At 34.4% G+C, this 26,326-nt stretch overlaps 1 protein-coding gene across 14 annotated transcripts in view; it reads left to right on the forward strand.

Annotated features, from left to right (window-relative positions):
* Positions 1-26,326, forward strand: part of R3HDM1 (R3H domain containing 1) — an 82,651-nt gene that overhangs the window by 19,645 nt on the left and 36,680 nt on the right. For 2 of the 14 annotated variants that reach the window (XM_031451318.2, XM_031451325.2), the window contains 12 exons: positions 1,931-2,045; positions 3,104-3,182; positions 9,977-10,036; positions 10,119-10,259; positions 13,858-13,966; positions 14,421-14,516; positions 16,142-16,179; positions 16,263-16,313; positions 16,431-16,657; positions 18,723-18,977; positions 21,812-21,963; positions 25,519-25,620. In XM_031451318.2, the coding sequence (XP_031307178.2) occupies positions 1,931-2,045; positions 3,104-3,182; positions 9,977-10,036; positions 10,119-10,259; positions 13,858-13,966; positions 14,421-14,516; positions 16,142-16,179; positions 16,263-16,313; positions 16,431-16,657; positions 18,723-18,977; positions 21,812-21,963; positions 25,519-25,620 (1,425 nt within the window). Of the gene's footprint in view, positions 1-1,930; positions 2,046-3,103; positions 3,183-9,976; positions 10,037-10,118; positions 10,260-13,857; positions 13,967-14,420; positions 14,517-16,141; positions 16,180-16,262; positions 16,314-16,430; positions 16,658-18,722; positions 18,978-21,811; positions 21,964-25,518; positions 25,621-26,326 lie in introns of those variants that run through there. The other 12 variants (XM_031451323.2, XM_031451324.2, XM_031451331.2 and 9 more) reach the window with 9 other exon arrangements.

Below are 26,326 nucleotides of genomic sequence, written 5' to 3' on the forward strand. Positions count from 1 at the left end.
AGAGGCAATTAAAAAAGCAATGTCACTTGTGTTTGATGAGAGTTTATGAGAGGGAGGTGACCTCAATAACAGATGTTAATGACGGAGTGAAGAGTAAAGGAATTACAGCTACCTATGGAGATACTGCTGTCATTTCAGTTATTCATAGTCAGGAGAGTTCATGTATAAGGACTTCAGCATTTAAAATATGTCTTGTTTATTTGCTACTGAAAACGAGGCCTTGGTACCAACTGAAGGCAAGCCTCAGTACATTAAACCTACTAGATTTTTAAAATACAGTTCATCTTGATAAAATAGTTTAATATCTGTAATTAAAATGTGACTTTAGGAGGAGAATTTAGAAATGAAATCTGATAGTCATTGAAAGTGCCTTTTTAGTGCAGGTCTAAATGTGAAATCTTTTCTTTCAACCTGCGTTTCATAGATTATCCTTGAGTTAACAGGAATTGAAGCTGTAAGTCAGGAAAACTTCTGAATATTCTGCTTCTGAAACATAGTTCTGGGGTTCATTTTTAAATATCTATTTTACAATTATGAAAAGAGTACAGAAAGTGGATTTGAAATGAGTCATAATGAGAAAAATGACTTACTGGTTGATGAATGTATGAAATTGATGAACGTGTGAAGTTAGGTAAGCAAGACAAAGTGGGACATAAAGCAAGTGTTGATCGTCCTAGTGAAAATCACCAGTGCGTAGCTTGTGTGCCATATTCTGAGCACAACTTTGAGCACAGCTGAGGTGGGATGGGAAGCAGAATTGAAAAGAGATGAAAATAGCAGTTGGCAAACCTATAGAAAAAAAAAAATACATATATATATATATATATTTGATCTGAAATTCTACCAAGTACTATTTTGAAAACAATAATGTGAGGAGAAAATGTTTAATAGAAATCCTGGTGGCTGCAAGTTTAAGAATCCTGAAATTTATATCCCCTTCAGCATTGACTTACTGCACCTACTACCACCACCAACCCTCACCCAAAAAAGGGAAGTAATTGAGTAATATTTTTCATCACTAAAGAGCAACTGTATAAAATAGTTTAGCCTACAAATAGGCTACACCTTTATCTTTAGTAGAAATTATCTGGAAATTATTCTGCCATTTATAATTTTGCCTGAATAAACAGAGCTACATGATTTTTATTTTGGGGGGCTTTGTAAATTAATGTCCCGTAATTCCTTTGGGTTCTGAAATTGCATGTAATGGCATTGTTTTAAAAATGAAATGTAAAAAAAAAATGAAATGTATATTTAATTCTCCTTTTCAGTCTCACAGAATATGATTACGTAAAGTAAATATTAAATATCACTAAGGAAAACTATCTTGTGTGAAATCTTTCTAAAACAGGTTTGTGGTGACTGAAGGAAGAACAGGGATATGTTAGTCTCATATAGAGAATAACCAGAGTTGTGGATTTGGTTTTGGAAAATTTTTACTTACAGTTTTATATAGCAAGAAAATGAAGGAATATGAAATTATAGTGGATATTCAAAATATAAGTATTTAAAGTGTTGACCTGACACTCATATTTCCATTGTCATGATTGATAGTGATTAATCATGCTTTTGCTTGGTGGTGGCATCTCCACTGCAAAAGTAGGTTAAAAGGCCTTTGTTTTGATCCTCCAAGGGTTTTACAAGTAGATTCATTTAAACTATTATTAAAAACATTTATTTTCTACAAAATTTTCAGGATATATTTCATTTGATATATTGAAACTCAAATCAGGAATTTTAACTTTTTATCAAGACAGATAAAAATGGAAAAAATATTTTAAGTTATATTCTGATTTGAAGAATCTAATTGGATAAAATAGAAACCTTTTTTTTCTTCATACAATTTTGTGTTACTAAGAAAATACAAATGTGTGGTGTTAACTGAATCACTTTATATTTTCATTTACTAACTGATTTTACCTTCCAACAGGAGAAAATTCAGATCCAGTTAACACAATCATTTGAAAAAGAGGAGAAGCCCTCAAAAGATGAAGCAGAAAAAGAAAAAGCCAGTGATAAATTGCCCAGAAAAATGTTATCAAGAGGTTTGCAATTTATTTCTGTGTTTTTTAAACAAAAATTTGTTTCACCGTTGATAATTCCACTTTTTACCCCTTGAATAATTACATATACTATATCTCTATTAAAAATGATATGGAACAGACTGAAGGGACAATACAGTTCTGGGCAAAATGGCATAACACAGTTCTGAACATCAGTAAGATGTTTAGCCATAAAACTGTAACACATGCCAAAGTCACCAAGAAAGGTAACTGTCAAGATACTTACTGGTCTGTCTCTCGTATTGAAATAATGGAATCACTATAATTTAAACACTGATTCCACCAAAAATATTATTTTTAAAAAATTCCTTATGATACAAAGAGCTGATGCCAAAATATTCAGTATCCTTTAAGGATATTCTTGAAAACCGAGAATGTTTATCTTTCATAATAAATTTTAATGGACTTCATTGCATACCATTACAAGCCTAAGATGCTCTTTTTAATTTATAAACCCAGTTGTGTTGACCAGTGTTATAAACAGCATAGGGTTATTACATTTAAGCAGGAGAAATAAACATTAATATTGGAAAAAATGTTTTGAAACAAGCCCTTGGTGATAGACCTGATCAAATCTAATTAAATATTCTTTCAGAACTAAAATTCTTACCTATCTCCAAATTATTGCCTCCACTTACATGCATAAGTGAACTAAGCAGATTCAGTTTGCTGCAAATGTAGTTAATTGTCTAAATCATTCTGATCTTTTACTTAAGGAGGCATTTTGAACATGAGGATTGTGGTAAGTATATAAAAAGATCCTTAAGAATTCAAAGTAAATTAAAGTGGCACGTTTAACAGATAAATGTTTTTTAAGAATGTGCATAAACATACAGTTATATAAATCCATGTCATGCTCATTATGTGGGATTAGAAAAATTGTGGTCATCTGAATTCATCATGAATTCCCTTTTCCTACTTTGTCAGTTTTTTTTCGATGTGGGGCATCTCATTTTATTTAAGATATGCATCATGTGTAAAAGGGAAAGGGATTTGTTTCAAACACCTTTATACTGGGTTTTTGTGTTGTTGTTTTTTAGATTCCAGTCAAGAATACACTGATTCAACTGGCATAGATCTACATGAATTTTTAGTAAATACATTAAAAAACAATCCCAGGTAAAAATTAAATTTATAAGGTTTACATTGCTTCTAGAGTACCATAATTTTGTTACCTTTGTTTTCATTACTGAGTTAGAATAAGATTGCAATATTTGAAGTACACCAGAAACATTTCAGTTTCTTAGGCTAAGGTGTTGTTGGCCTCTGTGCACACGTGTATAAATATCTTTTTGCATTATGTATGTCACCATGATATAAAAATAATTCATACTCTCTGTAGGAATTTTGGGAAATACAGAATCACCAAGATATTTTTACTCTTAATTGAGATAGAGAGGTATCACTAATCATGAAGAAAGAGAGAGAGAGAAATACACCTCATAATGAAGCACTCAGTAAATAACTTAGTGTATTCATATATAACACGTTTTTGGACTTAATTGAATGCAGAATTCTTGTTCCTTCTTGGTTAGTTTACAAATCTCCAACCCAAAGATTTTTAAGGTGCTTTTGGGGTCACTTTTAACTAATTGTGAAATCCTTTGATTTGCCAGGGTACTAGATAAATAGATTTAGTTTTTTGGCAGGTCATCAACCCCATTCAGGCATTCTCTCCACAAAGAGGCTTTTCCTCAGAGTATCTGACCAACATGTTCTTGGGGTAGAAGACTCCAGGGTTAAGAACCCCTCTTCTAGATGTTAGCTTCCCAGAGTGGTAGTTATTTCACTTACATTGAAGTAGAATTTTCAGTTCATTGGGCAGGTGCGCATGAAAGAAAACATGAACAACTCTCTTTAGTCTCACTGAGGCTTATCTCGAGTGATGCTTCAAGATAAACTTTTCGTTCGGGTTTTGTTTCAGTACCATCTCGATTTTCTATTTTACATTTAACATAAACCCCCAAAGGAAAACCAGCAAAATGAAAGATCTCCTTATAGAGGCTGAAGGAGCATAGATGTGAGGTGAGGAAGAAATTAGTCAAGTTTGCATGAATTTTTTTTTTTCCAGTTCAAGTTCATCATTCAGTGGTACCAGTAGGAAGATGAATTCATTAGTTGACAATCATTTGTTGGGTATCTATCATGTGCTAAGAATTATGCTAAACGTTGTAGATATAAAGATGAACAAAATGTAATCTCTGACCCTAAAGTATTCACCATCTCTGTGCTAGGAAAAACTATATAATATATAAATTAGAATAGATGTTGTAAAAGAAGTTTTTCAAGCTGCCATAAAAACTTGGGGAGGGGACACCAACCTCTGTTTGAAAGGATATAGAGAGGCTTCACTGAAAAGATTATACCCCCACTCACTCCCCCCACCCCCCAAAAAAAGAATGGCAAACAAAAAGATTATGCCTGAGCTGAGTCTTGAATTCATAGTGCTTGGGAACTATCCATACAGAGGAGCTTGAGAAAGCCATTCCAGGGAGAGACCAGAGCATCACAAAGGCACAGTAGTGTGAGAGGGGAGGTGGCATGTCCAAGCAAGGACAAGATAGTACACTCTGGTTCTAGCAGGGAAGCATGTGGCAGGTGATTCTAGAAAGTGTTGGAATGGGTGTTGGTGAGGTAAGAAGACAGATTATTCGGCTGTCTTCAACCTAGGATAGTACCAACACGCTGGGGAGGTGAGTAAGTATGGAGTGTTACTGGGAAGCCAGGGATGCTAAAAAGATCTGTGAGACAGTAGTGAACAATGAAAAAATAGTCTTATTTGAAATTCCAGTACTGCACCGTTTGAGAAATACTGAGTATGGCATGCTACCTTGAGGGGTAATTACAGATATTTAAATAGAGTAATGCCCACAATCAGATTTGCATTTTAGAAAGATCAGTTAGTTCATTAGTGAGGGGCCAAGATCATACGAAGTGTGGGTAGGAGAAGACAGAGGAGTATAGAGAGGAAAGGACATACTGGAAAGACATTTAAGAAGCACCGTGACAGGACTTGGTGATCATCTGGCTGTGGAAGAGTTGTGGCACGGCAGAGCTGAACAGCTGCTAGTTTCTGGCTGCATTGGCAGCTCCTGTTAACAGAGGAAGGGAAGACGAGGCAGGCCTGAATGGGGCAGGGCATGTTCTGTTATAAATAAGCATAGTTTGAGGTGCCTAATGGAAAGCCAGGAGGTAAGATCTGTCAGCTGTTAAAAGGCTCTGGTTTCCGAGTAAACAAGCATGGCTGCTGTTACAGATGAGGAGTTAGCAGTAGAGGTAAAGCTTGCTCTGTATGAGTTTGCCCAGAGAGTTGTAATAATGACAAGGACAAAATCTATGGAAAGACAGTGTATAGAAGGTAGATGAGAAGGAAGAGACAGAGTCCTAAAACTAACAAAAGAATCGTGAGCACCTTTGTCTTAGTAGTCAGCCAAAGGGCAACAGTTTCATGAAAGGCAAAATGAAACAACCGATGAGACTGGGAAGCCAAGAAATTTCTGTGTTTTAATGAGCCATTTCATTTGGGGTAGGATGGTGCAGACCAGAATTCAGTGGGTTAAGGAATAAGGGGGAAAGTAGAAAATACATAGCTAGTTTGAGTAAAGCAAGATGGGATCCTAAACAGGCAGAATTTTTCTTTGCAGTGAACCTGTAAAAGAGACATCAACAAGGTCAAAGACTAGAAATCCATACTTAGATATTCCAAATCGTTTTCTTTTGTGCAGTTCTCTGTTTTCCTCTACAAATGCAAAAGTAAACTTATCTGCATATGCACTTTTGAAGTGTACAATTTTATGGTTTTTAGTGTATTCACAGATATATGCAGCCATCCTACGATCAATTTTAGAACTTTTCCATCACCCCAAAAGAGAAGCCCTGTACCCTTTTGCTCTCACCTCCCTATGCCCTGAATCCTAATTTAGTTTGTCTCTGTAGACTTCCCTGTTTTGCGTGTATCATGTGAGTGAGATCATAAATATGTGGTCCCTTATGATTGGCCTCATCCGCTTAGCATAGTATTTTCAACTTTCATCCACGTAGTAGCATGTATCAGAACTTTAATCCTTCTTTGTATGCATTTATACATATATAGGTGAATAAATATTTATTTATAAATGTATAGTTGAATAATTCATGTAATAGCTAATGTATAACTTATTAATAATGTCAGTGCGGATTAGGAAGTTGTAGCTAATGTTAAATTTAGTGAGCAATATGATTTGCAAATTAATTGATGACTCAGTGTTCTCTCAGCGAAACCCACAATTGCCAGATATACATGACACAAAATTAGTGATAAGCCTGGCAAATTTCCACCAGAGCTTTCAAGATTGGGTATTGCTTAGAGAATTCCTTTAGATGTTAAGCAGATTTTTAGTGATACTAAAATTTAGTCAACCTATTATTTCAAAATTTTTCTTCAGATCATTAAATCTTTATCTTGTTCTTAGCCCAGTAAATAAACTTAACCTCAGATGTTAAATAACAGTTTATCTGGAATTCCTGTTTGCAAGAAATATTTTCAGAAACTACAATTATTACTCATTACTAGACTGGAACCTAGGAACCTAAAGTTGTCCAAGATAGAGATTATACTCACTGACATGATTTTATACCTGTTTTCTGTTGCTTTTATACCCATTTTGTGTAAATTCTATAAAGTACTGAAGAGATATGGACAGTACAGGCTATGATTACGTCACCGATGGAGGGGAGCAGCCCCGTGGATTAATCCTGAGAATGTATATTTTAAAAGTAAACTGTTGCTCTGGGGAACATCATGTAATTGTTCTGTGTTTGAAATATTTTCTAAAATTACTTTTATTGGAGGTAATGTTTGAATCATTTTATTTCTTACCTGTTGCAGATATTTGACTAAGGTCATATGGAACATTGGGAAGGGGAGGTGGTCAGATGGAAGCATTATTGTTTTCTTCCTCTTTAGTTGCCAGTGGTATTCCAGCTGCACACACTTTCTATAAAGTTAGTTCTGATATAATGACCAGAACACTGTTAACTGAAAGATTGTTGTGCCTTCATTTTAACTTTAGGTAGTAGTAGTTTATCAACCAGCTTGATTGAGACCCTTGTTTTTGTTATTTCTTTAATAACAGCATATATTGATTCCTTTTAATGGTTGTACGATAACTTAAGTGGATGTGCCTGCTTTTGGATTCATGTGCTAATAAACCTTAGGCCTTAAGAAGAGTAATTTGTGGATCTGTTAGTTAAGGTGCTGTTTGTAATGCTTCTATAAAAGATTATTAAATTTTGACTTACGGCTATTACCAAAATACCACATCTTGACTATAGATTTGAAAATTTGGAAGCTTGGACTAAGCTACAGCGAATTAAAGGCAGGAAGTGTAAATCTTGAGAACTTAGGAAGTTAATTGGTCTTATTTTTCTAATAAGTTCTACTTTTTACTAACTGAAAATTTAGTAAACTAAGCAGAGGAATTTAATTTAAATAGTGAGTTGTCCAGGTGGTAATAGAAAATCATCTGCCAGCCATAGATCTACATGTGAAAGGGAAAAAAAAAAGCCTGAATTTGTATCAATAGCAAGTAAAATTGTTAGATTTTGTTTTCCTTCATGGAGACAACAGAAGTTCCTTTTCAATGCCAGTTCATTTACTGAAGAACATTTCGCATATCTTATGCCTTCTGTTCAGCTCAGAGAAGTCCAATTTAAATGTGTACTGTTTGATAAATACTGAATCAGTTGCCTGCCTCAGATCCCTTTTTTCTTCCCTACAATAAGTGTATAAAATACACTAGGAAAGTTACTGGAAATTATCATCTCAAGACAAACTGATCCCGAAATAATTAGATGAAAAGAGGATCTTACAGTTAAATAAGTAAGTCCTTTTTTGAGGAAAACCTTATGAAGTAAAAATTTCCCATCCTCCACCAAAAATTTAAGGAAAAAATATTAGAAACCATGGGTGAGATGCTCTGATTAATTTATTTCATGCAAATACTTTTGTTGAGCTCCTCTCTATAGTCCAAATAACTGTATTGATAATTGTGATAAGCACTATTAAAGAAAGGTATGAAAGAAACAAGTTCTAAGAAAGAATACAAGAAGTTGTCTTAGGCAAAGGAAACAGCATGTTCAAAGAAGCTGTGAAAAGAAGGAGCTTGGCAGGTACAGGGAGAAGCCAAGATAAGAGCTCTCTGAGTGAGGGGCAGGAAGTGAGGCTTAAGAGGTAGATGAAGACCAGGTCATGGCTGCCATGTAGGCCACATCACAGATGTTCAGTTCTAGCCTAAGATCAGTGAGAAGCCTGTGATAAATACTTAACCAAGGCAATGACATGTGCTCACTTATATGTTTTTAAAACATCATTATGGATGCTAGGTAGAACAGATTAGAAAGGAACAAGGAAAGATACAGAGAGATAATATACGGCTTTCCTTACAGTGGTTAAGCCAGAAATCCTGATTGCTTGGATCCAGGGTAGTGGCAGTGGAAATAGATGAAAAATGGATTTTAAAAAAATCAGGTAGAAGGTAGGTAAAATTTCCAATAGTGATTAACTACATAGGAGGATTTGAAAAACAAGAGTAATGGGCCAAAAATGCTTCTAGTACAACATACTGGATGAAAGGTGGTGTTACTTCCTGAGGTGGAGCATACTAAAAGAGAACCAGGTTTGGGAGCAAATTTGAATGTTGCTGGAATTTTGTGATAAAATGTAATCCTGTTTTCAGCTTTGGGTTTGAAGTCACCAGGTAGGCATATTTTTCTCTTCATTTTTTTCAACTAATATAAAAATATGTATGGTCAATATTACTTAGTTTTCTGAGACTTATTTTGCAGGATAGAGAGGATCAAACTCAGGGCTGGTATGTAGACTTTCAGGCAACTTAAGCAGAGGGCACCATTCCTTCTTAGAACGTGAGGGGATACGCTACTATATAGTATTTATTTGGATGGGGAACATTAACCTGTTGGCCTAGTTTCTTGATCTATGAAATTTTGGGAACAGAACTGAATGATCTGCAAAGCTGCTTCTAGCTTTAAGATTCTATGAGGTTTGTTTTTGTTTTGGTTTGGTTTTTCCCACATGCACTTGAAATTTACGGTGAACACAGAAATACTCGCTTGAGCCGTGTTCTTGGTGTGTGCGGAAGGAGGTCCTTTGGGGTGTGGTACCATTAATTTGTTATAGCCCAAGTGCACTAAATAGGACCCTAATGGTCTAAAGGAGCACATGCAGGTATTCCCCAGAGTCTATTTATTTTACCTGTTGGAGGTCTTCCGTTCATTTTGATTTTTATGGGAAAAATTCCCAAAGTCTTAAAAATATATAATAGCAATTTACAGAAAGATTTGAAATGTCCTCTTCTCCTGAGTTAGCGTTAGTACTATAGCTCATTCTGCTCTGCTTTAGTTCCACCTGTATACTAGCATTGGTTCCCACAGGAGTGTTCCTGTTGTTACTGGCATTGCATGTTCTTTAGGGTACTGTTTCTATGGAGTTCAGCATGATAACAAAGTCATGAGCCTAACCAAAGATGTCTGTTTCCCTGCTACCTCTTAGCTTTACTGAGTAAGGAAGTAAAGACTAATATGCTCTTATAATCCATATATTTACAGAACAGAATCTAATATATTCATACTTAGTAAATCAAAAGATACCTATTTTAAGAATGGCCACAAGTTGATCATTGTTGAAGTTGGGTGATATTCTCTCTACGTTTGTATATATTATGAAGTTTTCCATAGTAATTTTTAAAAGTAATCTTTCATTCTTTTAAAATACTACTTTTTTTTAAAGAAAAAAGCATGTAAATATTCTATCATCAAGCTATGGTTTTAAGAAAAGAATTAACCATATAAATCCAACATGTATGATTATTTCAGTGTTAAGTTTTACATATAAGAGTGTTCATATTTTGTTTCAGGGACAGAATGATGCTGTTGAAATTGGAACAAGAAATTTTAGATTTCATTGGTAATAATGAGTAAGTTCTGACATTTAACAAAAAAAAAATTGTCATCATAGCTCTTCAAGATTCACTCAGTTAGTTTTTCTTTTACTTGTAGGTCTCCACGTAAAAAATTCCCCCCAATGACATCTTACCATAGAATGCTATTACACAGAGTAGCTGCTTACTTTGGATTAGACCACAATGTTGATCAGAGTGGAAAGTCTGTCATAGTAAACAAAACTAGCAATACAAGAATGTAAGTATCAAGAAATGTAGTTACATGTTACATATGTGTGTGATAATACTTTTATCTTTCTACGGCACCTTTCATCTCAGGTTTTCCACATTTTTTAGTAGCTTAATTCAGCCTTGTGATAGCCTTCTGTGACAGGACCAAAAAAATACCTCTAGCTCACTAGATACAAAATGCACAGGTCTGAACTGAAATAAGACAGATGAATTGAGGACTGGTTTTTAAAAACAAAAGCAAAAAAACCCTCAAAGGTCATAATATCAGTGATGTTTGATAACCATCCTCTTAGAGATTTTTTAAATTAATATAATTTAGATAGCTATGGCCAACCACAGGCAAATTTAAAAGAAAAAAGTGAATTTTAACACCCTTACATTTAATTCATTTTCTGTCAGTTTACTATCTTTTCCACCTCTGTTTTTACTTTTTTCTTCACAAATATCAAGAAGGTGGGACTATTGGTTAATCCAGTCTTATCCATAATGTTGTGTCCCCCTTCTAGGCTATATATAATTTACTGAGGAAAATATTATAAAGAGTTAAGAGGGGTCATTTACTTTAAACGGTGATAGCTTTATAGTATGGTGAAGGAGACAATGTGCTGATATTTGCGAGCAAAGTCCCAGTGCAGAAGCACCTAAAATTGTAATGTATTCATGACACCGCTTTTGCCTATTTGTAAAAGCTAATCCTAGAGCAGTAGTTGATTTCAGCTAAAATTATACTTTGTGATGATCTACATATCAGAAGAATGTTCTATATTTCATATGTGGCAGCAATGAATCTATGGTCATGAACAGCAGTCAGTTTCAGATAGCATAGATAATGCTTTTCAGTTCATTATTTTTCTTCCTTTCTTGAAGCTAGACTTTTCTCAAGGTTCTGTCTATTATGAACCATTCAGTTTGCATGGTTATATTTAATTCACTTATGTCCCTTCTGTTATAATGGCCTTTACCCTTGTAGCTGCCATATTGTTTGCCTGAACTAAGTTGGTCCTCTAACATTTCAAGTAGTATTTTGTCAGCTGTAGATATATTGGTGGAAGCTAGTATTTTTACATGATTGTTACTACAACTAAAATTAAATTAATGAAGACAGATGTCTTTGAGAAGGATCCCATATTTCTTTATGGATTAAATTTTACCTGCAAATATGAATCTGATTTAATTTTCCTCTGCTTATCTTATTAGTCTTTTTAAAATATTTTCATCTTTTAGTCTTTTCCCAACTAGTTATATCATGGCTAAAGTAGAATGGTAACCATAAGTTATAAGCTGGACTGAAGGTGGATATAACTTGACTTCATTTAACCAGTACCTTTCAACATTACTCAGAGCTGCTGGATACCCATGCACATGCCCATGCCCATTAGCAGGCATTTTGACTAACATTTCGACTGGTGATTCTCTAAGGTTTTCAATACAGTGTAACCTCAGTTATTTGAATGCTACGAATGATGTCAGGGTTCTCTTTATCCAGGGAATCAGAAGTTCAGCTAAACACACATGTTTGTGGTGTACTTAAAGAAGAATGAATCAATAGCGTAATTATAACAGGGCATTTCAGATCATTGAAGTTACACTGTATTGTTATTTTGTATCTTCTGAAATATGAAGAAGAATGTAAATCAGAAAACCTTAGAGATCTGCTCCATATTGAATAAAAACAAACTTACCTTTTCCTCATAGGCAGATTACCCGCTCCAGCCTTGAACCAGTGGTGTTGTGGATGTCAACAACCCGGTGTCCACTGGGGTGTCTCATTGGAGCGGGAAGTTGGCGATTGCAGGGCAGTAAATTCAGGCATCAATAAAAGACAGAGGTAAGACAGTCTTAAGGTTAGCTGAAATGCCTGCTAATGCTATTTGGTGTGCGAATCCAGCTGCTCTTAGAAAAGTTGCCAGGCCCTTGGTTAAATCTTATAGTTCACTTTGGAATTACAATCTCTCACCGAAGTATAAACTCCATGAATAAGAAAAATGTGACTTTGAACAGCTACAAAAACAGTCATTATAACTAAAAGGGGCAATCGCGTGTCAGATAACAACATACTGCCATTGTCAGAACCAAATAGATAATCTTTCAAACTCCTAAAGAAAGCAGTCTTTTTCTCATCAGTTTGGTCATAAAATTGTTATTACTGTTTTTATTTTTCTCTGTAGTTGTGTATATAGCTTTGTGTGGAGATTGCTCTGTTTCAGTTATCTAAATATATTTTAAAGTGGAGGTTTCTATTATTTGGATAATTTTCATTTTTGAATCTCTTGCATCATTTAACAGGTGGCAGATACAGTACTTTATTAAAAATTCACTAGGTTAAAACAAATATTCAGAAGTATTACTTGATTATATAGTGAAATATCTGGTAAAGTTTACTGAAACTGTCATTACCAGATTTATTTGATTTAGAAATTTATTTATGGTATTCATAATATATTCTATGACTATACAATATGTTTTGAAACTATGTAAAAAAATTGCTTAGGGATTCACTTAGATTTTATTGCCACTAAATATATTTTTTATATATCACATATTTCAAAAGAGTAATTCCAGTTTTACAATAGGATGGTATTAAGTCTCAAGAGTGTTGAATTAATTTGTTGAAGCTGAGAGTGTATTTTAGAAAGTGAAATATTATATAATTATAATTTTCCAAGGATATCAACCTTATGTCTGTCTTTTGGATCTCAGTAGAACTTGCAACATTTCCACAGAGGAAAGACCAATCAGCCATAAAATTTATTAAGAGTTCTTAATATTACTTTACGTCACAATGTGAACCTTCAAAAAAGAACTTGTCTTTTTAACCTATTTCAATTAATGTAAAACTAAGAGACACCCTGCTGTAATTCTTGGTATCTTGGTTGCATTTTGAAGTAGTTCTCTTAAGTTTTAGTAAATTCAGCCACAAAATATTTGACTATCTAACACCAAGCCACGTGCTGTGGGAGTGTAACGTAAGATACAGTGCTGTACTTCTCTTTCTTTCGGAATTGTTTCTTAGATTTAGAGGAGGCAGTGCAAAGAGGATTTACAGGCTTTGAGCCATACATCCTAGGGCTCCCTCTATGGCTCAGTCATGTACTTGCCCTTCGACCTTGGACAGTTGGTTTAATCATGTGAACCTCAGTTTTCTTGGTAATATTTGTAACAGTAACAAACTTCTGCTGAGTGTTTGCTGTTTTAAGTGCTGTTCATCTATTAATTCACTTCATCCTCAGACCAACTGTGAAGTAGGTTCACTATAATTCCCATTTACAAATGAGGAAACTTGGGAAAAGAAAGGTTAATAAGTAACTTGTGCAAGTCCCTGAAGCAACTAAGTGTTGAAGCTGAGTATTTGAACCCAAGCAGTGAAATTCCAGAGCCCACACTATGTTTCATAGCCTTTCAGCCATGACATGGGATAGATGATATTTTCTCATAAGATTATTGTGAGGAGTAAATGTGATAACATAAGTATCTAGTAATGGTAATAGTGAGTGGTAATATTATCACTTTTCATAAAATGTTGTATTTAACTTTTCTGTAAACATTATGTATTATCTTTTTTGTTCCCTTGGGTTTTTTGTTTTTTTGTTTTTTTTTCTTTTTAGACCTGACCAGAAATTTAATGAACATATTAAGGATGATAAAGGTGAAGACTTTCAGAAACGATATATCCTCAAGAGAGATAACTCTAGCTTTGACAAAGATGATAACCAGGTAACCTAGCACAATTAGAGCATTTTTTTTTCTTTAATATCTATTTTTATTAAAGTATAGTCAGTTTACAACGTTGTGTCAGTTTCTGGTGTACAACATGATGCTTCAGTCATATAGGAACATACATATATTCGTTTTCATATTATTTTTCACCATAAGTTACTACAAGATATTGAATACAGTTCACTGTGCTAAACAGTGTGAACTTGTTTATCAGATTTTGTGAGAATCCTCCTGTATTTTGAAGTGAGAGACACTCTGCCAGAGTTCAGTAGGTGTTTTGTGCAATTCAGGGGTTCGTAGATACAATTCTTGGTGTGTTTGTGAGAGAGGGTGAGCTGTGAGTCCCTATACTCCGCCATCTTGGCACCTATCCAATTAGAGCATTTTTAGAGGTGCTGGATTTATACTAGCAGGTCATTTTTCCAAAAATTAACTGTGCTCTTTTCTTTAGATGAGAATACGTTTGAAAGATGATAGAAGAAGCAAATCTATAGAAGAAAGAGAAGAAGAATACCAGAGAGCTAGAGACCGAATTTTTTCCCAAGATGTATGTGCTGACTTAGATTAGTTCTTTGTGTTTAAATGTATGCTAATTGCATTGTAGGGGCTCACTCCTTTCATCTATTGATTACATTTACTTTTAACCATTTTCATTACATATAAAGTCCCCTTTTAGAAATATTACAAGCTGTCTTGTTCGTGTTAACTATTTATGTTTATAATATTCAACAAATCTTATTGATCATATCCATGGACACTTGCAATAATTTATCTCCCAAACAACCCTATATACAGGAGATGCTATCACTGCTTTTACTTTACAGGTTAGGAAACTGAGGCTCCAGGAGGCTCACTAAGTGAGATAGACAAATATCATATAACTTAAAAGTGACGGTTTGGATTTCAGCCCAGGTCTTCTGAATTCAGAGCCTAACCTAGATGTATTTCTCTCTCAGTTTGTAAGATGAATGAGGTCTCCACCCTCGATGCGTATTCGGATAATGACAGCATGGTGTATGATTTGTATAGAGACGTGAAGGTAAAATAGGGAACACAGCAGAGAAGCACCAGGGACTATGGGACATGGCACAGAAGCACCACAAACTAGAATGGAGGAGTGAGGGAGAGAGTCAGCTGACAAGAAGTTACCTGAAGGAGTGAAGTGTTCCTTGTCGAGGGTCAGCATCCGCAGGAGCCCAGTGATAAAGGAAAACGTGACACATGGGGAATTGAAAGATCCAGAGTAGCTGGATTGTAGCCTGGGTGAGAGGAAATGAGGGCCATTTCAGTTGGAGAAATAAGCAGAAAACAGACAACTTGCCCCTGAAAGCGAGTTTAGGTAGTTGGGCTTTTTATACAGCAGGGGTCAGCAAACTTTTTCTATAAATGGACAAATAATGAGTATTTTAGGCTTTTCAAGCCACACAGGCTTTATTGCAACAACTCAAATCTGCCTTGTTAATATGAAAGCAGCCATAGATAATAAATGAACGAACATGGCTGTGTTTCACTGAATCTTTATTTATAAAAACAGGTAGCTAGCTATAGTTTGCTGACCCCTGTGCTGGAATATCAAGGAGCTATTAAGGAGGGAAGAGGCATGAGCAGATTGTTGTTTTAGAGAGATTGCTGTGGCGTCTGCTGTTTAAATTGGATGAAAGGAGTGCAACTGGTAGCTGGAAAACTAGTTAGAAGACCGTTGATACAAGCAAAAATGATGGTCGCCTGAGTTAGGTTCATAGCCCCAGAGGAGTTTGGCTGGAAGCTGCGTTGAGGCATAGCTGATTGTTCATGGCTACAGCCGCTGCCAAAGCACAGGTTATCAAAATGTTTGTTGAGTGAATGAAGGGGAATCTACACTGGTGTATACCTTAAATATACAGTAATGAAAATGAGTTCACTAGTTGGGGAGAATATTTGAGTTTCTCAGACAATTTGTACAAACATGAATGGCTTCAAAATGTATATCTTTTAAAAGTAAGATAGTGTCTCCAAGCCAAAAAAAAATTTCACTATCATTTATTTGTATACCTTATCACCATGTTTGATTTTTTTCTCAGGGGGGTACTACTTTTGAAATATTATTACACATGATTTTTGCTGTCATCATTGGTTTACAGATGACATTATTTGACAAATGCTTAACTTTTTATTTCTGTTCTTTCTTTCTAGTCCCTGTGTTCCCAAGAGAATTATATTATTGACAAAAGGTGAGGGACTTTTTAACATTTATTTTGGTAAGTGTCTTACTGACGCTAATAAAAATAAAAATGTTTCATTAAAATGCCAACAGACTCCAAGACGAGGATGCTAGTAGCACCCAGCAGAGGCGCCAGATATTTAGGTATTGGAAGCATGTTTTCATGCAGTACACAGTATTGAAAATTTAAAGCATTTTTTTCCTTTATTGTTTCCCCTTTTGTCTCTGTTAGATTTTCAAAGTTTTATTTCTAAATTACAGAGTTAATAAAGATGCTTCAGGGCGATCAACAAATAGCCATCAAAGCAGCACTGAAAATGAGCTGAAGTACTCTGACCCCCGACCTTGGAGCAGCACAGATTCAGACAGCTCTCTCCGAAACTTCAAGCCCGCTGTAACCAAAGCCAGCAGCTTCAGTGGAATTTCAGTTCTGACAAGAGGTGATAGTTCTGGAAGCAGCAAAAGCGTAGGCAGGCTTTCAAAAACAGGTATAAATATCTGTGTAGAACTGTGCAGTCAGAACATTAGTTTCCCTCATGTTGTCTTAGCTCTTTTTTTTTTTTAAATCATGTGGCTTCTGTAATTATCCTAAAATAGAAGATTCCTACCAGGAGTACATTGAGCACCTCCAGAATACTTGAGGTAACATGTTTATTGACATTAGGATTTATTCTCCGTGCAAGAGAGATTTATAAACATCAGTTAAAATAAGAATTCTCTACTGCAACATAAACTTACATCAGGCTGGTCATCTCTTGTTTGAGTGCCCAGAAGTGATTGGAAATTCTTCATTGCTTGGTTATAGCTGGAAGAAATGGTTTCTCACCTAGGATTGGTTAACATTGATTGCATTTTCATGATAAAGTTCTTCACTTGCCATTCAAAAATGGATAAAATTGCTGTGAAGTTTTTGAGGATTTTAAAAACTGAGGGAAAATATTTCAACATAATTAATATGAACAAGTAGAAATTTCAGTAACATTCTTATTCTCCTAGCTTCTTTGCTTTTAGGTGACATAACATTTGGGCTCATAGCATTTTCTGTTTTCACTGTCACTAACTGGCTTTAGTACTAAAGCTCACATCTCTTTTAGGATCCTCTCACATCTTTATTTTTATCCCAAAATAAGTATGAAAATTAGCAGAAATGGCTCTCTTTATCCTTTTTGGGTAAAGCCTAAACATGGTTTTATACAAAGAACAATGAAGGGAGAGATGTAAATTTGAAGGTGACAGTATTTTTTAAATATCTGTGAATTCAGTGCTTTAAATTGCTAAGGTTTGTGAATTACACTTGTCACCTTTTTGACTTATAATGTAGATATTTAAAATGTGTTAGTGTATATGATAGAATATTGCTATGTTGCTAAAGACAGATAAATTATATGAATATAAGAAATATGCATATGTACCAAATATGCACTTACTTGATAAATGACCTCTTAGTCATCATAACAGGAAAAAACTACTCATGTGTCATGAGAAAGCCATTTGGTAATACAACCAAATTAAAACATTTTAAGAACGTGTTCTATTTATAATCTGTATCATCTTCAGAGATGAAAAGAAATATTTAATTTCTTTTATTAGGAAAAATTATTTTTCATATAGTTCTTACAAATAGTCACTTTGGCACAACTTAAAATAGAAGTTATCCTTCAGAGGCAATCTGTATAGTGTGTCATATTTGTTCATTTCTTCCATTAAAAATTAATTGTCCGTCGCAGAATCAATTTTGTTATTCAAAACCTAATTAACTATTTACAACATCAAAATCTTTTCCTTTCTTCCATTGTCTCATTATCTTTTAGCCATTATACTGAAAATCAGTGACTTCTTCAGTCTCTGTGTAACAGGAAATTAAGTAGACTGGAGGCATATAAACAATTAAAAGTAAATTATCAAATTACTTTATTAAGTACAGTGAGAAATAAATTTTCAGCCAGTAAGTACTTGGAATATTTTTATACTATCTTTGTCCCTTGCTATGATAAAAATTGAAAGTTGGTTTTATGAGTTTGAGCTGAAGATGGAAGTCTGCAGTGAAACTTGATAGTTATTTCTCTTCATAGAGAATTTATCATTTTTGTTATTTCTACACGACTCTTAATCTTTCTGTGTTCTTATAGATGAGGGGTTTCTGATATGAGGTTTTGGGCATTTGGCTGTGCTAAGTTCTTAGTCCTGGGGGAAAATTATAATCTGTATATTCCTAGGTGTTAATCTAAAAGGTAAAAATGTACATAACTTTGTCCTTTTGGGAATGTGAGTAATGTGGTTTTTGTGGCTGTCTGTGCTGATGTTATTGCAGACTTTCTTAAGTTGCATGCTTTGGCTCTGACTCCTCTGACAACTTATGTGATCAGTTTTGCTCTATTAAACTTGTTCTTGGTGGGGAGGGGAAGCAAAATTGTACAGTAAATGAAAAATAGCTGATGCTTTTGTGTGTTAACTGCATGTTATGCAATGTGAATTTTATTGTTACGTATTTAAAACCTGCGTTTTTATATGAGGTTTAAAAAAAATCCCTATTTTTCATTACTCCTCCCCTAGGTTCTGAGTCTTCTGGTAGTGTAGGGTCATCTACGGGCTCTCTCTCTCACATCCAGCAGCCTCTTCCAGGTACAGCTCTCAGCCAGTCTTCTCATGGCGCACCTGTCGTCTATCCAACTGTCAGCACTCATAGTTCTCTTTCCTTTGATGGTGGCCTAAATGGGCAAGTCGCATCTCCTAGCACTAGCTTCTTTTTGCTTCCCTTGGAAGCGGCAGGCATACCACCTGGCAGTATTCTGATCAACCCACAAACAGGTTGGTATCCAGAAAAAGGTGTTTATTTCAGTTTCGATATCAGGAGTTATCTGGAAATGAAAGAGTACATATTAAATGTATTATCTTATGTGCCTTGTCAACTTTTTATTTTTCCTGAGTGATTAGCATTTTCCCTAGAACTTCAATAAAAACACTTTATGCTAGAGAATGTTAAAAGACATTTATATCAGAAATTTATATCAGTATTTTTCACTGTGTGACATCCATGACATCATCTTTCAGGTTAAATAATTAAAAAATGATTCATTCCCCAAAAATGGGACAACCACCTTTGAAGGAGCTTTATTTGATAAAATAATTTGATCCTGAGGAAAAGAATATGCATCTCATGAAGGAAAATGTTAATAGCTCTTGTTATGTAATGCAGTGGGAAGAACCTATAAGTAATTGTCCTTGTGAACATGATAATTCCTTATGAATATGGTAATTCTACTGAAGAAAAGCTAAAGAACATGTTGTTATTAGTGAAAGAAAATAGGTAGTCCTTATGAATTAATATTAATAACACTTATTCTTTGCAATTAGATAGTAATTTGTATTTATTGAGCATTTACTATGTGTCATGTAATGTATTAGGTGCTTTAAATACATTATTTATAACAACCCTCTTAGGTAGGTGAAATCTATATTTACAAATAAGGAAACTGAACCTCAGATTAAGAAACTGCAGTCATAATACTTTTCATTCTGTATATTTGCAAAAATGACTTATTGAAAATAAAAAATTTTTGTAAGTCACGGGTCATCTGGGTCTCTAATCAAAATAACATAGCCCATTATGTTAAGATAATGAGAACAGCCTTAAATCATTTGATACCTTTCTTAAATATTCACATAAAATTTAGCTGTTGTAGTCATATCAGCCTGGTAGTAGTTGGACAAGGAAAATAAGGCAAGAATGTCAGGGTCTCTGAGTGTTCCTGAAACTTTCCTTTTGTTTGTTGTAAAAAAAACAAAAGAGGGGGAAAAAAAAACCATGGCTTGGGACTCGTTACCTTCAGATTTTATTTGCATCTCTTTTTTAAATAAAGTACTTAAACTTTTGTTTCTATTGTAAGAATTTAATTAGCATGAATCTGACTCTTCAGAAATTCAGTTTTTGCTTTATAACACTTCTAATCCTTCAAGTCTATTATATTACTAAACTTCCTGTTTTCCTAGAACAGGATATAACATGACATAATATTTTAGTATTTTCTATTTTTCATTCAAAACATATTACTTAATAGCTTTTTGGTAACATGAAGATTCAGTTGAGTATGAAATGATAAAGTAACTAATCAACCTGGTATTGAATTGTATACTTAATTTTAAGTTAGTCCAAAAGTGATCTCTTTGCTTTTTGTGAACAGAGTGACAACATGTCTAACTTTTTCATAGTCCTTAAGTTACTTTAAAACATGCTTTCACTCAAGTCTTCTCTACTATTTTTTTCCCCAGAATTATTTAACAATCAACAAATACCCAGCATGATTTGCTTTTACTTAACTTTTAACCATCACATAAATTATCAGGAAACTAACTGATGAAAATAATTTGACTTTGGAGAGCTTTTCCCACTTAATAGCGATGAAACAGTGTATTCTTCTTTCCCAATTGTTACTTTATTCTATGGTACAAGTTTATTTTTAAAAAAAAGAGAGAGTGGTTTTTCCATGAAAGGAAAGATGTTTTAAAGGCAATTTGACACTATTATTCAGTCAACTTTCTCTTATTTTGTTTTTAGTTTACTTTATTTTTATTCATCCTAAATGAGTATCATAGTCAATGATCACTTTATTCCACATAGTCCTTTTTTTTTTTTTTTTAATTCACTGTGTAGTAAGGAAAAATACTAATCTTTGAATCTGTTTCTATGTACATTGAAAAAAAAATTCTGGAAGAAGGTATCCAAGTTGTTAACTATAAAGTTATGAGGAATTTATTTTCATTTTAAACTGTATTTGTTGTTTATTTTCCCACAATAAAAATATTACTTTGTATAATAAAAAAAAAGTTGTTTAAAATGTTTGTGTAGAGAAAGTGATTAAAATTTATTTTACTTAGTTACATAAAATATTCCTCCAATAATTGGTAACCAGTAAGAGTAAGCCTCAGAATCAATATTAAAGTTATCTCTTGTTTTCTTTCTTACCTATGAATAAAGCTGGATACAATGAATAAAAAGAAACTATTTTAGAAAAATGTTTAGAATTTTAAAAATTATTTTCAACTTTTAACATATTAGAAGTTATAAAATAAGGACACTGCCATCAAGTCCACAATTTGAAATTTGAAGTTATCAACCATTTTAATTTTCACCAAGTTTTAGTCTTACTAGTTAAATATATGCAGTGTGACCTATAAATTAGATATTTCCCACCACTTAACAGGCTCTAAGTGAGAAATTTTCAGCATCCCAAAGTCAAGTTGTTTTTTTGTTTTTTCTCTTAAAACTGAAATGTGTTCTATCACTACAGGAACACAATCCTGTAACTTAATCCCTTGAGCAAGAAGTGCTTCAGAATTGAGTTTTTCAGAAAAACACTGTGTACTGGGTATTATAAAATAACTTAAACAGGATCTAAAGCTTGCCCTCCATAGTAAAACACTGCAGCAAAACTTTTGAATATTTACTCTAAATGGGAAATACAAAGATTATTAATAGCCTCATGTAAGGTCAGACTTCTTCTAAGAAAAGCTTTTGGTCTTCAGAAACTTGAGGCTTTTGGAATTGTGAATAAGAATTGAAAATGTGTTGTAAGTTTCTGTCGGATGACCTATTTTCAATCTCCGTTGTAAATTAGTTTTTTCTTCCTTTTTAAATTTTTCAGGTCAGCCCTTCATAAACCCAGATGGGAGTCCAGTTGTGTATAATCCTCCTATGACTCAACCACCAGTTAGAACCCAAGTGCCTGGACCTCCACAGCCACCTCTGCCACCCCCACCACCTCAACAACAAGCAGCTAATCACATTTTCTCACAGGTGCACATATCCACGATTACATAATGCTAAGTTCACCTGCTTTGCATATTTGGGACTAAGTTCACTAATTATAATTGAGATAGCCCAAGTAAGTATCTTTTAGAACTTTAATATTCTCCACCAGTGATGTCCCACTCAGTACTCGTAGAGGAGAGGTTAACTTCAAGGGCTTTTCAGCTAATGAATACAGAATGTATATTGGAAAGAAGGGAAATTTTTATCTCATGAGCCTGTGTGGTGAGTATTTTATCCCTATTTCACAATAGCAAGAGATAGACAAGAGAAAAGAGAAAAAAAAATGAAAAACTAAGATTGTTCATTATCCCAGTGAGCAAAATGAGTTGTGTTATTCATTCTTGCTGAATTTACTTGTACCAGTGTACACTCCTACTTTCATTCTATCTTTGAAAGTTTGGGTAATATATCAAAAAAAAAATGTGTACAGTTATTTATACCTCTTTGTCCCTGGAAGATGATCTAAATATTCCACTGGTGAGAACATGCAGAGTAATTTTCTGTGAAAGGAGTGTAGTGATAAACTTGAACTGGAGACATTTCACTAGTTTTGTTCACAGATTGTATTATTTGTACTGCAGGGGTGAAAAATGTATGAGCAGTTTGATAAAGATATCAGATATTTTTGAACTCATGAAAATAATTGTTGTTCTGACAATTAAGACTCCTAGTAGGCAACTTGAGAAGTAGGCAAGGCAAATTCTCAAAAGTAGGACTTCTAGGTTTTTCATGCACTTCTAAGACTGTACAAATGAATTCATATATGTAGAGGAAATTGCCTAAAACTGCTAAAACTGTTCCCATAGATTCCCATACCCAGTTCCCAGCCTCATTTGATTACCTATACTCAGGTACATATTAGGCTACATCAGCTCCCTCCCAGGCTTTCTCTGCCTTGGTTTCATTCAACTTGGTCATGAAGTTTTTCTCTTTAATTTGCTATCATGTAATCATCTTTGCAGTGCTGTATGTTTCACCAGGAACTTTATAGGGCTGATTTCATTTGATTTAGTGCAGTGGAAATAAGGTTAGTCTGGCAGCTTCAAAAAAATCTAAGGACTTATCTATGGTTACATATTTCAGAGTTAGAAATAGTTTTCTCTGGTACAGTTTTAAGAGACAATCCAAATGAAGGTGTAGGCAGCTAACTTTAGAAATGATGTCTTAATAGACTATAATTTGAAATCTTAGGGTATGCATTAAACGCAATGGCTGGTTTTCCTGGCGTTGTTTCAAGTGTTTTCTGGTAATTCATCATCAAATACAGAAATAGAGAACTGATGAACAAATGATATTCAGTAACTATCTTTTTCACACTGAGATAATCCATGTATGAAATTTCAAACAGCCAAACAAAATAATGCTGTGATTTCCAAAGCCTTCAGATGGACTGCATTCTTGAAACCAGTCACTTTAAGTGGGTGTTGTTTTGCAGCCAGTTACAATTTAAGTAGGAGAAAGGAAATGTTAAGCCTTTTTCTTTTCTAAGTGGTGTCAGAATTTCACTTTGATCAGCCAGTCTTCTAGCCCACATTTTTCTTATTACCTCTTGACACTCTGGCAGACATTAATTCATACCCTCAGTGCTCATGGTACTCTGCTTCCTTTTATTCCCCAGCAGACTGAAGCTTTTGTCTCATCTGACACTTACATAGTAGGTCAGGTTGTCTGGAAGAAAGTTATGTCTTAATGCTTGTCTGACTTAATAACACATCGAATAGCGTGTACTTGGCAGTTCTCAAGCTGCTGCACCTCTTTCAGTGTGGTGTGTGCTGTCTTCCGTTGGGAAGCCTGCTAATTTCTAGTCAGCAGGTTAGTGAGGAACCGATGGCTACTCTGTAGATCTTTCAGCTTTTACTTTTTTTAGTCCTTTAACTCTAGGGTTTTTTGTGTGTGTGTGGAATTCTAAACTAATCTAAGCCTTTCTCTGTTTTTTTAGAAATTATTGTATTGATTTTATGGTAGAAAGGCAACGCATCATTATACATCTTAGTCATAAGAATTTATCTTTATTTAGATTATTTCCCAAGTAATTTTATTTAATTTTGCATTTTTAAAATATATTCTTTGGAAATATTGTCCAGAAGGAGATTCATGTATATACATTTTAACCAAAAATGGGAGTTTTCATTAAATTACTTGGGTTCTGTATACAGGGTACTTAATTTCCCTTAACCTTATTGCCACCTATAAAGTGGATTATGATAGTCATTAAACCAATATGTATATTACCCCTTTGTAATAAACTGTAGTCCAGTAAGATTGTGAGACTAAATGCCAGCGTTAACCTGTAGATGGCCAGCTGTATTCCCTAAGATTTAGAAATGATTGAAACTTTTTTCATTTTTTTAAACACCTGTTTTTTGAGTGCCCTTGGCAAAAGTGAAACTTATATATATATATATATATATATATATTTTTTTTTTTTTTTTTTCCCCTGAAATGCAGGAGTATTTCGTTAGTGAAAAAAATTTTTTTTTTCAGGTAACTGTAGTGGACCCTTGAACAACACAGGTTTGAACTGTAGGGGTCCACTTACACACAGATTTTTTTCACTAAATACATCTGTGATGGTTGAAACCGTGGCATGGAATCACAGGAATGGAGGAACTACAGATACGGGGCTGACCATAAGCTATACACAGATTTTTGACTGTGCAGAGGATCGGCACCCCAAATGCTGAGTTGCTCAAAGGCCAAGTGTAGTTCCTCAGCAACTGATATTCTCTCCATAAATTTTTTTAGTTAGAAGAAAAATGTGTTTATCTTCCTTATACAGAAGAGATCTGTTTGTATGCATATGCATGTGCTTATATGTATGTGTGTGTTTTCTTTAGGCCTTTTGGGGGGAGGGGTTATTCGGTTTATTTATTTATTTATTTGATGGCAGTACTGGGGCTTGAACCCTGGACCTCATGCATGCTAAGCATGTGCTCTGCCACTGAGCTATACCCTCCCCTCAAGGCCATTATTCTTAATGGTGCTCACAGTATATTTTTCTTTAAAAATTGCTAAATTTAGTCACGTTAGTCCCTAAAGGGTTATCTAATCATGCCGTATCAAATAGAAAGGATACTTGGCATAGATACTGTATAACTTACACTGTCTGAAAAGGATGAATGAAATTTTTCTTTTATTACTTAGTGTTATATAGCTGAACAAAGCAACCCCTTCATCACACCAGGGAGTAAGATTAAATGATTTTGCTTTTACTAACTTAACCCAGAGTTAAGTTATCTTGCTTAGATAATTGGATTTGAAATATCCAAATTAACTGTTGCAGTGAATCTACTAAATATTTTTATAAAAAGAAAAATTACCTTTCTAACTCTGTTTTAAATTTAAATGTATGTTCTCAATTTTTCTATGTAGAGTTTCTTCGCTTAGTATTGTTTTTGTTGTTTCCTATAATGTTGTATTTAAGGTGACTTTATTAATGTAGTTTAAGCTGTTGCCAAAAAAGTATGACTTTCCGTTTTATGCAGTTCTTCTGACATTTATTCTGACATTAACATTGTTTGCCAACCTGTTATTCCTTAGCCTATTCGTCCTCTGCAGTCCTCTTCACAGCCTGTTCAGTACTCTACAGCCCCTTACCCACCCCCGCTCCTGCCAGTCTCACCCACCCAGCAATACTCCGTGGTACTATATCTCTCTTCGCCTCCTGCGTTATTTCTGTGGCTGGATGTGTGATGAATCCTCGTGACTGTGACTAATGTGATACGTTCTTTGGTGATTTTCTAAAGTCAGGGATGTGTGTGTACTGAAAACGTATTTCTAACCTGTATTAGAAATAATTTAAAATTTATTCTCTTCCATAAAGTATTTGTTATATTGGCTTATTATAGTGATTATATAAAGCCTAATCTTTTCCTGCTTTTTCATAATGAAATAATTTTCAAGTTGACTATTCTAGTCCTAAAATGTTATAGCCGCTTTTCTCATTGAGGTTGGTGCAGTTCTGTGCAGTCCTTGCTTGGGTGGCAGCTTTCTGTTCTTTCCTTGATGCCCCAGGTAGACTTAGTAGACTTGGTACCAGTAGTAACTGGAAGCTCCAGTTACATAAGACACCCTCCTAAGTAAATTTCCAAAGAAAATCTCTAGCTATTTAATCTGTGACTACAAAATAATGGTATCTCATTTACTCTATAGTGTGTCCCAAGTTACATCTTTCAGTAAGAGCTCAACACACCACCGCCTTGTGTTCTCTATGTGACCTTCTGTAGTTACTAAGCATATGAGACTACAGTGTAAAGACGTCCTGCACAGTGCCTAACATGAAATAGGCATTCAATAAATGTTAGTTTCCTTCCCTTAAAATGAATCTGCTTAACAACCTATATACTTT

Source organism: Camelus dromedarius, chromosome 4 (genome assembly GCF_036321535.1).
Source record: "Camelus dromedarius isolate mCamDro1 chromosome 4, mCamDro1.pat, whole genome shotgun sequence".
Lineage (NCBI taxonomy): Eukaryota > Metazoa > Chordata > Mammalia > Artiodactyla > Camelidae > Camelus > Camelus dromedarius.